We start from the raw sequence: 15,897 nt of genomic DNA, 5'->3' as shown, positions 1-15,897 counted from the left end.
AGGTAGAAGGTAGAGAGTGTCTAGGAATATGAACATTAGTAAATATTCCTCCACATGGAAAAACTACAGGAAAGGGAAATAAAAGTTCTCCTCTAATATCATATTTAAAATACTTGGAAAAATGCCTGATATACAGTAAGTGCCCAAAGAATAGCTATTGCTATTCATTTAAGCTAATCCATCTACTAGTTTCTAGACATTATCTTATCTTATCTAGAATTATCTTATATAGTGCATCCATTTAAATAAGACAAAATAAAGGTTTTACTGGAAATTATTTGGATATGCCAGCAAATTTGGAAAACTCAGCAGTGGCCACAGGACTGGAAAAGGTCAGTTTTCATTCCAATCTCAAAGAAAGACAATGCCAAAGAATGTTCAAACTACTGTACAATTGCACTTATTGCACATGCTAGCAAAATAATGCTCAAAATTCCCCAAGCTAGGCTTCAACAGCATGTGAACTGAGAATGTCCAGATGTTCAAGCTGGATTTAGAAAAGGCAGAGCAACCAGAGATCAAATTGCCAACATCCGTTGGGTCATAGATAAAGCAAGAGAATTCCAGGAAAATATTATTCTACAGCAGAGGTGACCTTGATTCTGTAACAAACAGTGGTATGAAATAAAAAGATGAACTTGATCTAGATGTGAAAAGACATAAGGCACGCAATAACCAAACACAGTGTCTAGACTTTGACCCGAATCTGAACACACTATTGGAAATTATTTTTTTTTTTAGACAGTGGTAAATACTGCTGTGAACTAGCTATTGCCAAGGAATGATGCCAAGGAAATATTGTTAATTTTTGTATGTGTGACAATATATTATATGAGAATTTTTTTTTGAGAAATGGAAAAGTAAAATGCCTGGACTTTGCTTTAGCAAAGACAATAAAAAAAGAGAAAAAGAAGAAATATCTCTAAATCTTGAAAACTTTGAGTATAGAGATTCATTTACTATTCTTTCCTCTTCTGTATTTTTTTGTTTAATAAGAAAAATAACTAACAATGATTGGGAATAAACTTGAATGCCAGAAAATGTTTAATTTTCTCTAGGGAATTACCTTCTCTCTTTAGAGCTACTGTTCAGTAAAGTAGCCAAGGTCACATATGTTATTGAACACTTGAGATGTTACAAGTCTGAAATGAGATGTGCCATAAATACAGAATATATGATAGATTTTAAGGACTTTGTATAAGAAAAGAGAAAGTAAAATATGTCATTCATAATTTTAAAATATGTATTACGTGCTGACAGAGAAGGCGATGGCACCCCACTCCAGTACTCTTGCTTGGAAAAATCCCATGGACGGAGGAGCCTGTTAGGCTGCAATCCATGGGGTCGCACAGAGTCGGACACGACTGAAGTGACTTAGCATAGCATAGCATAGCATTACATGCTGAAACAACAATATGTTGTATATATTAGGTAAAATAAAATAACACTAAGAATATTTTTATCTGTTTCCTTTATATTTTTAGTGTCACTACTAGAAAATATAAAATTATGTATGTGGCTTGATGTAGGTTGAAGAAAGGAGAATATGCTAGGGACAGTTCTATTCCAGTAAGAAATACAAACAGGTTTCTTAAAAGTTTTTGAAAGCTGGGGAAGGACTAGAACAGTTAATGGAACTTAGTACATAATCCCAGCACTTTGAATCTTTTTCAGTAAGGTGTCAAGGAAAGTCAGAGGTTTTAGAGTAGAGACACTTTCCAAACAGGAAATTACAGCCAGTTCTCAGCCTCCTACTGTATTTGGAGGGCATGAGAAGATAGCATTAAGTTGGCCAGGCTATGAAACAGTATAGTCAACTAAGAATTAAAAGGCTTTATTTTTCTTTTTGAGAATTTTTATCCACTTATTTATTTTTGGCAGTGCCGGGTCTCTGTTGCTGCAGGGGCTTTTCTCCAGTTGTGGCAAGCGGAAGCTACCCTCTACGTGTGTTGCGCAGGCTTGTCACTGCAGCCGCTTCTCTTGTTGCAGAGAATGGACTCTAGAGCGCGGGCTTCAGTAGTTGTGGCACGTGGGATCAGTAGTTGCAGCTCCCAGGCTCTAGAGCGCAGGCTCAACAGCTGTGGTGCGTGGGCTTAGTTGTTCCCTAGCATGTGGGATCTTCTGGGATCAAGGATCAAACCTGTGTCTGCTGCACTGGCAGGCAGATTCCTTACCACTGAGCCACGAGAAAAGCCTCTGAAAGCCCATTAAACTGGTGTAAATATAATAAGACACTCTAAGCACTTAATGCTACAAGAATATCAGATTTAAAACCTTTGATTGCTGCAGTCATTTAAGTTTTTAAGAAAAATAATTTTTTGTTGACCTAGTTTTATATCACATTATCTTGCAAACACCAAATCATTTTAGAGATTGACTTTCAGAGAAAATCATATTGCTAAGCATTCTTAAAGTTCCCCCATGATTTAAAAATAATATCTACTTGATAATGACAATATAAGGATATTCACATAAGTGCTCAGTTTTAAAAATGAAAACTATTAGAAATATATGTCTTAAAATGACAAAAGCAAACAAGTGGGAGCTCATTAAACTTAAAAGCTTTTGCACAGCAAAGGAAACTATAAGCAAGGTAAAAAGACAACCCTCAGAATGGGAGAAAATAATAGCAAATGAAACTGACAAAGGATTAATTTCCAAAATATACAAGCAGCTCATATAACTCCATACCAGAAAAACAAACAACCCAATCAAAAAGTGGGAAAAAGACCTAAACAGACATTTCTCCAAAGGAGACATACAGATGGCTAACAAACACATGAAAAGATGCTCAACATCGCTCATTATTAGAGAAATGCAAATCAAAACTACCATGAGATATCCCCTCACACTGGTCAGAATGGCCATCATCAAACAGTCTACAAATGATAAATGCTGGAGAGGGTGAGGAGAAAAGGGAATGTTCTTAGACTGTTGGTAGGAATGTAAATTGATACAGCCACTATGGAAGACGGTATGGAGATTCCTTAAAAAATCTAGGAATAAAACCACCATGTGACCCAGCAATCCCAATCCAAGGCATATATGAAAAATTGAAAAAGACCAAAATTGAAAATGTATCCCATTGCTCACTGCAGCACTGTTTACAATAGCTAGAACATGCAAAAAACCTAGATGTCCATAGATGGATAGATAAAGAAATTGTGGTACATATACACAATGGAATATTACTCAACCATACAAAGGAACATTACTCAACCATAGAAAGGAACACATTTGAGTCAGGTCTGATGAGGTGGATGAACCTAGAACCTATTATACAGAGTGAAGTGAGTCAGAAAAAGAAAGATAAATATCATATTCTAACACACATACACAGAATCTAGAAAAATGGTACTGAAGAATTTATTTACAGGACAGCAGTGGAGAAATAGACATAGAGAAGACTTATGGACACAGGGAGAGGGGAGGAGAGGGTGAGATGCATGGAAAGAGTAACGTGAAAACTTACATTACCATATGTAAAATAGACAGCCAATGGGAATTTGCTGTATGGGTCAGGAAACTCAAACAGGGGCTCTGGATCAACCTAGAGGGGTGGGCTGGGGAGGGAGATGGGAGGCAGGTTCAAAAGGGAGGGGATATATATATACCTATGGCTGATTCATGTTGAGGTTTGACAGAAAAGAGCTAAATTCTGTAAAGCAACTATCCTTCAATAAAAAAAAAAGAGGTCCTGTCACTGAATACTGGTTGGTCTATTTGAGTGGAAAGATGAAGAGACAGAGGTTGTATTTTGTATTTTCCTCTGGACTATAATTATCATATTTGGTAGACATAAGGCCATAGTAATGCCAATAAACTATTTCAAAATGTCAGTTAAAAATAAAAGAATTATTTAAGGGTTTTTTTTTGGTGGGGAGGAGGTAAGGTTTCCACTGCTGGACTGATAAGCTACAACTGGCAGCTCACACTCATTTGGGGAAGATGTGTCTGAAGCTTGTAACTCCTAATTCTGATGAGCCCATTCTCCTCATGAAACCTCAAATGTCTAAATCTCCAATTTCCTCATTGTTTTAACTTTTATTTCCTAGTAAGCTCTAAAAGAGAGGGAGTTGAAATACAAATAGTATACTAACCACTTGGTAAATGGGCCAACCCTAGCCTGGCATGAAGCAGCCCAAACGACCTGGCAAGCATAAGTGGCTTTAATATGCTACTAGGTCCCAAAGGAGCAGCAGCTTTCAGGTATCTCAGACAACTGTGCATTATTAACAAGAGTATAACGTGTTTAATAAGCCTGATTTGCCAAGGTAGAAGACTTGATTTTGCCCTTTGTGTTTAGCAGCATTGCCAGTCAAGGAGCGAACTGGAAGCGGCCCAGGTTTGCCAGAGCCAAACTTTCACAGCCTTGGGCAAGATCAAGCATGCAGGCTGAACAGGTGTTTGATTGATGCATTTTCTGGTACTAAGTTTCAGAACTGCTGTTAACAAGTAACAAATCAATAATGGAAGTGAGGAAATTTTAGAGGGCCACATTCAGGATCTAAAAAAATCAATATACATACATATTCTCTTAAGCGGGTCTAAGGGGTTTGAGATATTGATTGATATGGGAACTATATAGCCTTGCTTGAAGATTTCACTAGTTGAATTCAGTCTAGGGTGGTAGAGACTGAAAAAAATTTAAAGCCAGTTAAGTTTTACAGTGACAATAAAATTTAAATATAATTCAAATCTAAAGTTTTCCTATCAAAACAATCCTTTCATTGAAAACTTGATTGAAAGGAACCTAAATCAATTATTTAAAACTTACTGATTATGCCAACTGCAGTGAGGGGTTGCAGTTATAACTATAAAAAGTTACAAAAACTTTTAATCTGAGAAATATAAACTGCAGGTAAGAAATTAGGAAATATGCTTCTATTGTTTACATGAATGAGGGGCCAGAGAGGAAAAATTCTGTTGAATCAACTCAAATCCCATATGAAGGGATTTTTTTTTAAAGTTTAAGACATAATTCTATAAAACTTATTCCTAAACATACTGACCAACAAATATTTTAGTTTTTAACAATAAAGTTGCTTTTATAAATTTCAAATGAAAGAATTCTGCTTTACTAGATAAAAGCAGAGAACTTTATACTAAAACATACTTTTGTTTCTAATTAAAAAAACACACACTGCCTAATAAAACCTAATCCAAATCTAGAGAAATAAATAAACACACACACACATATATAGGTTTTCAGAGACCTTGTAATAAACATGTCAAGGAAATTATTATTTATATCCATGATAAAAGAGACAACAAAGGCTCAGACTGCTCTATTAATTACTTTAAAAAGTCACATGGCTCTGTTTTGGGTGACTTAAGATTAGAATTGTGTTTTATGTCAGCCTACCCCCCTCCCATTTATAAAACAAAACATATACACTTGGGGATTTTCTGATTGTAGATAATTTTATTTCATTTTGTAAGAACAGGGGGATAATAGTTTGGGAAATATGAATACACCTTGACACAGAGTAAAATAAAATTTGTTCCCCTTGTTTTTTATAGTAGTTTACCTAAATAACGATACTACATTCTATGTGTATGCTAAGAGACCACACAATCAGGTTAAGTGCACGGTTCATGGGTTTCCTCCTTCTCCTTAATGACTAGGCCACAGTTTATGTATACCAATAATAATTAAGGTAGCTTTTATGGGCTAGAGATTAAGGTTAAAATGCAAAGGATGAACAAGAACCTGCTAATTTTGCTTCAAGGGAGAATGTTTTTGTAATCTATAAAGCCAAAAGGGAAAGACCTAACTTATTGCCAATGATCGAATTTCTGGCACACTGTACATCACAGTTGATGTTAATAAGGCCGGTTATAGTGCCTCTCCTATTGTTGGTCCTCCACTCAACAATTCAACTACAGTATAATTAGTGGTTATTATGTATGAGGTTTCGCTGGAGGTATTTGAGATACAAGAAAACTGAAAAAAAAAAAAAGACTATTCTCATGGGGCTTACATTCTAATAGAGTAAGACAAACAACAAATAACAAATATAATAAATTATACAGTATGTTAGAAAGTAGTAGTGATATGAAAAGAAAATCGTTGGCCTGGAAACTAGGAATATGAAACAGAATTTCTGATATGTCAGTTGCCTAAGGTTAACTAAGTTAAAGAAATACAGTCTTACATTAATTGTGTGTGTGTGTGTGCACGCGTGCACATGCTCAGGCATGTCCGACTCTCTGTGACTCCACGGACTGTAGCCTTCCAGGCTCTTCTTGTCCATGGGATTTCTCAGGCAAGAGTATTGGAACAAATTGCCATTTCCTCCTCCCAGCGGATCTTCCTGACTCCTGGATCAAATCCGCATCCCCTTTGTCTCCTGTGTTGCAGGCAGATTCTTTACCCACTGAGTCATCAGGGAAAGCCCTTACTTTAATTATGTGTTAAAACATTGAACTAGATGCTAAGGATCTGAGGATAGATAAGACAGTCTTTGTCTTCAATGACATTTCAGTCTTATAAGACAGACCAATATATAGAGATAACCATACTAAAACATGCAGCATCACGTACTGCTGTTCAGTCACTACGTCGTGTCTGACTCTTTATGACTCTACGAACTGCAGCATGCAAGGCTTCCTTGTCCATCACTATCTCCCTGAGTTTGCTCAAACTCATGTCCAGTGAACCAGTGATACCATCCAACCATCTCATCCTCTGTCATCCCCTTTTCCTCTTGACCTCAATCTTTCCCAGCATCAGGGTCTTTACCAATGAGTCAGTTTTTCGCATCAAGAAGGCAATTCTATGTGTGAGAATGTGAAAAAGGAATGGTAGAGACGTGAAGAAGATGATGCAGAAGAAGGCTGGAGTTGCTGGGGAAAGGATTTCATCAGTTTTGTCATTATATTTGAATGGATATTATTAACTATTATTGCAAGAATAATGAATGCACTTTTATCAGTAAAGCTGCTATGAAAATTTATATGGCAAAAGATGGTTTAATTTTTTTTTTAACATGGTAGGTTTGATTTTAGCAGACACCTAATGCATTAACAAACTGTAAACTATCTAAGGACAAGATTTAATTTAAAATTTTAATATACATTTACACGTACTTTGAAAGTGACAGTTGCTCAGTCGTGTCTAACTCTTTGCGACCCCAAGGACTATAGTCCATGGAATTCTCCAGGCCAGAATACTGGAGTGGGTAGCTTTTCCCTTCTCCAGGGTATCTTCGCAACCCCACATTGCGGGTGGATTCTTTACCAGCTGAGCCACAAGGGAAGCCCAAGAATACTGGAGTCGGTAGCCTATCCCTTCTCTAGTGGATCTTTCAGACCCAGGAATCAAAGTGGGGTCTCCTGGATTGCAGATGGATTCTTTACCAACTGAGCTATCACATACTTTACTGTATAGCAAGTATTTATTAACTTGAATGTTAGAAGAGGTAATATAACAGAACTTCAAGATTTATATCATTTTTTAATGAGTTATATTTTCAAATATGTTATATTCCCAATATTCTTATTTTTGTATTAGAACAGGTTGTATTTTGTATAGCTTGCTTCATGTTAAATCTTAACTTACTTTGATTTTTCACATAGTATTTCACATTGTATTTCAAATACAATCTATTTCTTGTGACTTTGAGACTGGAGGAGAATTTCTTTATCATAGTTGGTACTTATATAATCTTTGACTCAGATAAATATGTAAAATCAGTCTAATACCTTAATTTGAAGCTTTGCTTCCTGTAGGCGACCTTTCCATGATGCCACAAATTTGAGGCTATCCACAGAACAGACCATAGCTCTGTAAAAGTGAAATGTCAAATGTCAGAAAGCAATAATTTTCAGGAGCTATAGAATATATTGACTATCACTCTTCATGCAGGTATATGAGGGGGGTTCAATAAATGTTTACCAGCTCAACTGAAATATTGATACTTAGAATAAGATCTCAAGGTGCAACCAATTTGAAGATCCCCTAAAGCACAAAAAACAATTACATTTTTTCCCAGTGTATTTTTGGAAGTGTCTCTTTCATTACATTCCAACTTAAAAATTATAGACTATATATGACATGATAATCTATATTTGTCTTAAAACAGTTTGATCTTAACCATCAAATACTGTTTCCCATAAAGAAGCCTAGTCAGCATTGTCTAAGAGAAATTTCTACAAAAAAGATGAAAATATTTTCTTTCAGTTCAAAATGGCAGTCACTACTCACATTCGGCTATTGAGAACTACAAATGTGGCTAGTATACTGAGAAATCATATTTTTTCTTTGACCCCTTTTTATGGGATTGTTTATTTCTCCTGATATTAAGCTGAACAAGCTGTTTATATATATATTTTGGATACTGACCCCTTGGCCATTATTGCACTGTTTGCAAATATTTTCCCCATTCCATTTTGTTGATGGTTTTCTTTGTTGTACAAAAGCTTTTAAGCTTAACGAGGTCCAATTTGTTTGAGATCCTCTGTATTTCCTATATTTGGATATCTATTTCCTCTTTCAGGTTTTTGAAGTTTCAGCATAATTTCCTCAAATACATTTCCATTCTTCTCTCTTCTCCTTCTGAAGCTAATATAATGCAAAAGTGAGGATACAATGTTCTCAGAGATATTTGTTTCTTGAATTGCTTTTTTGTTTTCCTTTCTGGTGTTCTGACTGGATGATTTCCATTATTCTATCTTCCCAGATTGCTTATGTGTTCCTCTGTATCAGTTAGTCTGCTATTCATTCCTTTTAATGTTTTTTTTTTTTTTTTAATTTCAGCTATTGAATTATTTATTTTTGACTGGGTCTTTATATTTTCTGGTTCCTAGTGAAGAAGCTCCTATTTTAGATCAATTCCTTTTCCTAATTCAGTTAACATTTTCACTTCCAATATTTCCAATAATTTATCTGATAAATTGTTTATTTCTCTTTCATTATCTATTTTTTTCAGGGGTTTTCTCTTGCTTTTTTCAATTAGGAGTAGCTCCTCTGGCTTTTTCATTTTACTTACTGTTCTCTGCCTCTATGAATTTAGGTGAAACAGTTACTTATTACATCTTGAAGGGGTATTCTTAGGTGGGAGTATCTTGATGTAGACCCCATGTGCTCAATGCTTTTGATGGAAGAGCTAGATCTGACGCGGGTGCCAGTCACGTCTTTCCTCAGAGTGTGCTGTCAGCTACCACTTTGGTAAGGCTTGAATCTGAAGACAGAGTTGGCCTGGGGTTTGAGGCAAAACTCCCTCTGTGGTCAGTAGCCATCCCCGCCCTATTAAGGGAAGGGTCTGATCCTTTGGCTGGAGTGGAAGACCTGTGCGTCAGGCATGAGCTGGCTCCATTCCCATTAAGCCTATGTCTTGCTCTCTCCCCACACCAGGAATTTTGTCCCTGGAGGGGAGTGCTGAAGCAAGTGAGGTTCCTGCGCATAAAGCTGCCCAGTGTGCTGACTGTGTAGGCATCTGTGGTTCCGCTCAGATACAGCGCACAGTCAAGTCTTTCCCTGCTCACATCTGCCCAGATCCAGCGCTGTGCTGAGGCATGGACTGAGGGAGGCCAGAGTGTTTGCTTAGCTTGGGCTGTGGCGCATGATGAGGTCGTTGCATCAGACCATGCATCCGCTACAGCAGCCCTCTCTGCCCTGTGGTGGGGGCAAGGCCTCTGTGTCTCTCACAGCTGATCACATCTTCAACACCTCTATGTTCCACAGGGGAGGCAGGGCCTGTGTGGTTTTCTTTCACCCCCGTGGGGTGGGAAGTTAAGCTGTAGATACAGTAGCTGCTCTCATAAATCTGGGATGCTTCTGGGGCACTAATTGAGTAGGTGCCAACAATGGCCACCACAGACCCCCCAGGGTCCAGCTCAGGACTGAGTCCCCTCTGCCTCCTAAGGCACAGTCTTTTCCTAGGTCCTGGTCACCTCAGATTCAGGGCCACACTGTGGCATGGAGCGTGTGGGGCCAGAGATTTGCTTGGCTCGGGCTGGGGTGTACAATGAAGCAGTCATGGGAAGCCCAGCAGCTGCTTGAGCAGACCTCTGTCCACCCTGCCTCAGGGCTAACCAGTGTGCACACACTTGTCTTGCATGGAGTCCCGCCTTCCTCATGCTTTCTGTCTGTCCCAACAGTCCTCCAACCAGCAAAGGGGGTTTGTCTCCTCCATGCAGGACCCCAGCAATTGGATGCCCAGTCTGTAGTTTGATGTAGTATGAGGGTCTGCCCATAAAATCCCCTTTTCTCTGAGTCTCCTTCTCAGGGTCACAGGTCCTGACTTGATTGCTTTTCTTTCCTTCCTACCCAATTATATGTGTTTTTTTCTCACAGCCTTGGTTATAAAGGAGTTCTTCTACCAGTTTCCAGTGAGTTTTCAGTGAGAATTGTTCCACACATAGATTATTTTTGAAGTGTTCATGGGGGGATGTGAGGTCCACATCCTTCTACTCCACCATCTTGGTCTCCTTGCTGCTGCTGCTAAGTCATTTCAGTCGTGTCACACTCTGTGCAACCCCATAAATGGCAGGCTTAATCCTATTTAAATTCATTAAAATTTAAATAGCTCTATTTGACTTCTGCTTACCATACTGGACACAATAGGTCTAGAAAGATAAATGACCAAAATGTTAAAAATTAGAGTTTGTTTATTTGAATTCTAATAAAAAATCACATCATATTTCAAAAGCAATGTTCTCTAAAAGTTAACTGTTATTAACAGTAAAGTACTAAGAAATAACACAACTATTTGGATTCAACAATAAATTTATTTCTTGACAATCAAGCAAATGTGATCAGAAGTGAACAAAGTGTGCAATTAACCTCTCAGACAAATAAGTACTTCACTCTATTTACCTTGCAGTTTCCTGGCGAAGAGCGTTGAGAAACGTGTCTGGATGGAAGAGTTCTGATAGGTCAAGTGTGTCAGAGAGAAGAGTCTGTTTTTCAGCTCTCTCTACCCAGCTCTAGAAGGAGGGAAATACACAAATACACATTTAAAAACTTTGCAGATTTGAAAGATAAATATCTATTAAAGAATAACTATGCAGAAATCATTTTCAAATGAGGAAGTAATAAAATTTCCAAATGCTCTGAAATGATGTGTAGGGAAAAAACTTCCACTGTATGTTATGAAATCTACTGCAGCTTTTTGGCATAATATCCATCTATCACACAAAAAAGCTTCTTTGCACAACCTTTCGTCAATACTTAGTGTTAGCTGCTCAGTTGCGTCCAACTCTTTGCGACCCTGTGGACTGTAGCCCGTCAGGCTCCTCTGTCCATGGACTTCGCCAGGCAAGAATACTGGAGTGAGTTGCTATTCCCTTCTCCAGGGGATCTTTTTGTTAGTAGAGATCTACTCAGAATAAAAAGTGCAAAATATGACATTTAATCTCCTATACGGCATTTAAGTCTGGACTAGTACTTCTTTTACTGATGACTCACCTTTCAAAGTATGCTCTGGAGATACTGAGCATCTAGGTCTAAAACTAGAATTCCCAAGGTTGCTAATTCTGGATTTGTGTTCAAGATTTAATAGTAAATTTGTCATTTTACTAAATCAAGTATTAGAGTGGACAGTAATGTCCAAGAAAAAATAATTTTTTTGTTAAAACATGTTTTTTTAAATAGTCTTTTCTACTTATCTGCCACTTCATAAATCAATTTATACTCCATTTGGAGAAAGAAACATTATCATAAAGTATGTCTGATAAGTATAATGAAAGATTGATATTTGGAACAAATAAAAACAATAAAGTCGAGTGCAAATTTGTTATATGCTTTCCATGTATTGGCCAATTTTATGCTTACCACAGTCCTGAAGTTGGTTAATATCCCCATTTTACAATCAGAAAATGGAGGCATGGTGAGCTTAAGGGCATGCCCAAGGTCACATAGTGTTGGGAGTCAGATAATAAACTCAGATGATTTGTTTCTCTGTAATATTTCCTGGCGGTGCTACTGTGCCTTAAGAGATAGATAGCTTTACTGACAATTTCTTAATCAGTTTGCTATTTCAGCTGGTACACAGTGATGGTACTGCAGCAACTTTCCAAACTCTCATTTACTCAGTAATTAATTTTGCATGATTTATAAAGTCTAGGAAAAATAATTTATTTAATGTATTACTGTGTAGTGGAGAAGGGACTCCTCCACTGGGACCACTCTAGTATTGTCTGAGAAATTCCATGGACAGAGGAGCTGGTAGGCTACAGTTTATGGGGTTGCAAAGAGTCAGACATGACTTTGCAACTACAAGATTATTGTGTAGACAGGCTATTTCATATCCTATAACACTCTGTTATCCATCCAAGCATTTATATCTGTCAGCAGGTCTAGAATAGGAGAAATTAAAATCTCCAAAGCTAGTGTGCTTGCATTAATTAATATCTTCATGCATTTGACTATTATTCCTACCCTACAATGAGTAGAAAAAATGTTCCTATGTCCATCCTACCAATTGATAATATGTTGATTTTAAAATGAGAAAAGACTATATTTTTCTTTTTAAATTTTTATTGGAGTACAGTTGATTTATAATGTTGGATTAGTTTTAGGTGTACAGCAAGGTGAATCCTTACACAAATACTATATATATCCACTCATCTTTTTTTAGATTAAAAAAAAGCATAGACTTCACAAGTTATTACTAAAAAAGACACAAACAGAATATGTGACAAAAATACGTTCAGAACCAATTATGTTAATGGTTAAATTTAAGATTTTGAACTACTACCCATATAAAGTTAATTATGAGGAATTATTTAAAATTTTAAAACATTTGTTACTAAAATAAATCATTCAATCAAGACAAATTTACAGATAAATTAATTATCTATTTGGGAGGAAAACATTCTTAGTTAAAATAAAGCCTAAAGCCTAGATTCATTTCTATTCTATTATTCCTCAACTCCCCCAAATACAAGTATAAATAGATATATATGGATTTTTTAAAATATAGAAATGATTAAAAAGATATCTGTTTAACAAAGTATAATTACTTTTTCTTAGATATTACCCTTTTAATAATGACACTTTTAAATAACAGTCCATAAAGTAGATATACCATAAAGCATTTACTTCTCAATTAAATAATTTAAAATTATATATAACAAAGATTATTTACTCCTTATCAAATATTTTATATCTGCCTTCTATTTTCATTACCTAACCACAGACAACAAATTATGCTTCCATGATCCATTTTTATTGTAAATATTAATTCCTATTATCTTAAAACACTATTTTAAAATAATCACTTACTGTATAAATATATCAAATTATACTATTATTTCAAAAAATCCTTTAATTTTTAATTAAAAAACTCCAAGAGTTGTTGCTAACAATGGATGTGCATGGGTTCAAATTAATTGAAAGTTAGAGTGTGGCTGATAATCAGAATTTTACTTCATTAAAGTTTCAATTAAAATAATTAGTCAAGAATAAGCTTCTTTAGTAAAAATGTTTTTATTAATCTATAGTAACAATAACCTGTAAGTCTATTCAACTAAAGCAAAGGTATATTTGACAAGATAAAGTTTAAATAAAAAAGATTCTTTTAATGTATAATAATATCTTTGAACAGGAAACTACACAAAATAAAGAGCCAGTACAGGAGTGAGTAGCAGTTCCCTTCTCCAGGGCATCTTCCCAACCCAGGGACTGAACTCAGATCTTCCGCATTGTAGGCAGATTCTTTATCAGCTGGGCCACTGGGAAAGCCCTTTAAATTTTTAATAACTACATTAAATCTGCTCATGAATGTTTATAGAAGCTCTTATTCATAATCGCCAAAACTTGGAAGCAACAAAAATATATCCTTTAGTAGGTGAATGGACTCATCAACTCTGTTATATTGTGACAATCGAATATTATTCAGTACTAAAAACAGATGAACTATCAAGCCATGAAAAGACATGGAGAAAACTTAAATGCACACACCTAAGTGAAAGAAATCATCCTGAAAAAAACTTTACATACTATATGATTCCAACTATATAACATTTTGGAAAAGGCCAAATTGTGGAGGCAGTAATAACATCAGTGGTTAGCAGGGATGAGGGAGCAGAGAGATAATAAATAGGAAGAACAGAGAATTTTTAGGGCCGTGAAAACACTCTGTATGTTATTAAAATAATGGGTATATGCCACTGTATGTTTGCCCAATGCACAGAATGCTAACCATCGAGTGACCCCTACGGTAAACCATGGGCATGGGTGATTAGATGCGTCAACACAGATTCACCCTTGGTAAAAATGTACAGTTCTTCAGAGTTGGTAATGAGGGAGTCTATGCATGTACTGGTGCAGGGAATATATGGGAAATCACTGTACCTTCATCTCAACTGTGTTGTAAGCCTAAGACTGGTCTAAGAAATAGTCTTTTTTTTTTTTTTTAATGACATTTATATTCATTTAAAAGAACAGAAATAAAGACAATTAAACAGCATAATCTTTAATGAGCTTTGGACTGAGCTTTCAACAGAGTTACAGATATTACTGGTAGTTACTTTCCAGTAAATGTTTCTCCTTTATTCCACTCCAGATTACAGGCCGTGCTCTTTTTAAAGGACAACGCTTGAGACTAAACCTAAGACCTGTGCCTCTCCTATGAGACTACATATCTATAATTCTTCAAATGCTATATAATAGAGGTAATTATGGATGTAAGCAAACAAATAATAGAATTGAACAACTTAGTGGGGTTGGACAATTTCTTAAATATTATAAACACACACACACACACACACACTAAGATTCATAGACAGAAAAACTTCTAAGCTGGATGAACCACAGAGATCATTGACATTTCCTTACTACAATATATAGAAAAAGATTTTTCCAAGGTGATACAAGAAAATTTAAAAATACTGCAAGATTTTATTTTAAAAAGGCTAATGATGAAGTAGAATGCATAAACAGAAAGGGCATTCCTTCACTCATTCAGAAACACTTGCTGAAGGCAAGGAGCTTATCAACTAGTTAGGAGAGACCAAACATGCATAAATCGCTGTGCTTAAAGAAGTAAGTGGAAAAATCATACTAGACATGAATAATGTATCATGAATGATCTGCTCCTATATGGACCAAAATATATAGAATTTTGAAGGAAAAGGCTGTTCTGCTAAGAATTTAACATCTAGTTAACTTACCGTTCATTTGTAAATATAGATGAGTATCATTCTTTATGCCAGAGTTCAGAAAATAAATAAACCATACCTCTGTATCTTTTTTTCTTGTAAATACTACTCAAAAATGTTCTCCAACTGTTTTATATATTACTCAAAATTAAGATTTTTAAAGATGTAGGAGTAAGTTAAATCATTTAAATACACATATAAATCTAAATGGTGGTTATCATAGACCACTGGGGAATGGAAAAGTTCAATAAACAGTGCTGGTGGAAAATGATTAACTTTTTGGAGGAAAAAAGTTTAAAATTTAATTCTTATCCAGCCTAAATTTATGTTAATTGCATTCAGAGTTGAACTAATATTGAAAAAGAGAAAGCCAATTTAAGACAAAGGAAAAATAAGATTATGTCTGATTAGAAAAATAGATTATAAAAAATTCTGTATATAAAAATTATCATAAAAAAGGTAAAAGCCACAAATTAAATTTGGAAAAAAATTTTCCACAAATATGGAAATGAATTCAGTTCAGTTCAGGTATTCAGTCGTGTCTGACTCATTGAGACTCCATGAATTGCAGCACGCCAGGCCTCTCTGTCCATCACCAACTCCCAGAGTTCACTCAAACTCATGTCCATCGAGTCAGTGATGCCATCCAGCCATCTCATCCTCTGTCTTCCCCTTCTCCTCCTGCCCCCAATCCCTCCCAGCATCAGAGTCTTTTCCAATGAGTCAACTCTTCACATGAGGTGGCCAGAGTACTGGAGTTTCAGCTTTAGCATCATTCCTTCCAAAGAA

At 36.0% G+C, this 15,897-nt stretch overlaps 1 protein-coding gene across 2 annotated transcripts in view; it reads right to left on the bottom strand.

Moving 5' to 3' along the window:
• Positions 1 to 15,897, bottom strand: part of DYNC2H1 (dynein, cytoplasmic 2, heavy chain 1) — a 394,047-nt gene that overhangs the window by 22,730 nt on the left and 355,420 nt on the right. For both annotated transcript variants that reach the window (XM_010838873.1, XM_010838872.1), the window contains 2 exons: positions 10,823 to 10,932; positions 7,708 to 7,789 (listed from right to left, as the gene is read on the bottom strand). In XM_010838873.1, the coding sequence (XP_010837175.1) occupies positions 7,708 to 7,789; positions 10,823 to 10,932 (192 nt within the window). The remainder of the gene's footprint in view (positions 1 to 7,707; positions 7,790 to 10,822; positions 10,933 to 15,897) is intronic.

This window comes from Bison bison, unplaced genomic scaffold (genome assembly GCF_000754665.1).
Source record: "Bison bison bison isolate TAMUID 2011002044 unplaced genomic scaffold, Bison_UMD1.0 scf7180017864107, whole genome shotgun sequence".
NCBI lineage: Eukaryota > Metazoa > Chordata > Mammalia > Artiodactyla > Bovidae > Bison > Bison bison.
This window is presented reverse-complemented; position numbering and strand designations above follow the sequence as displayed.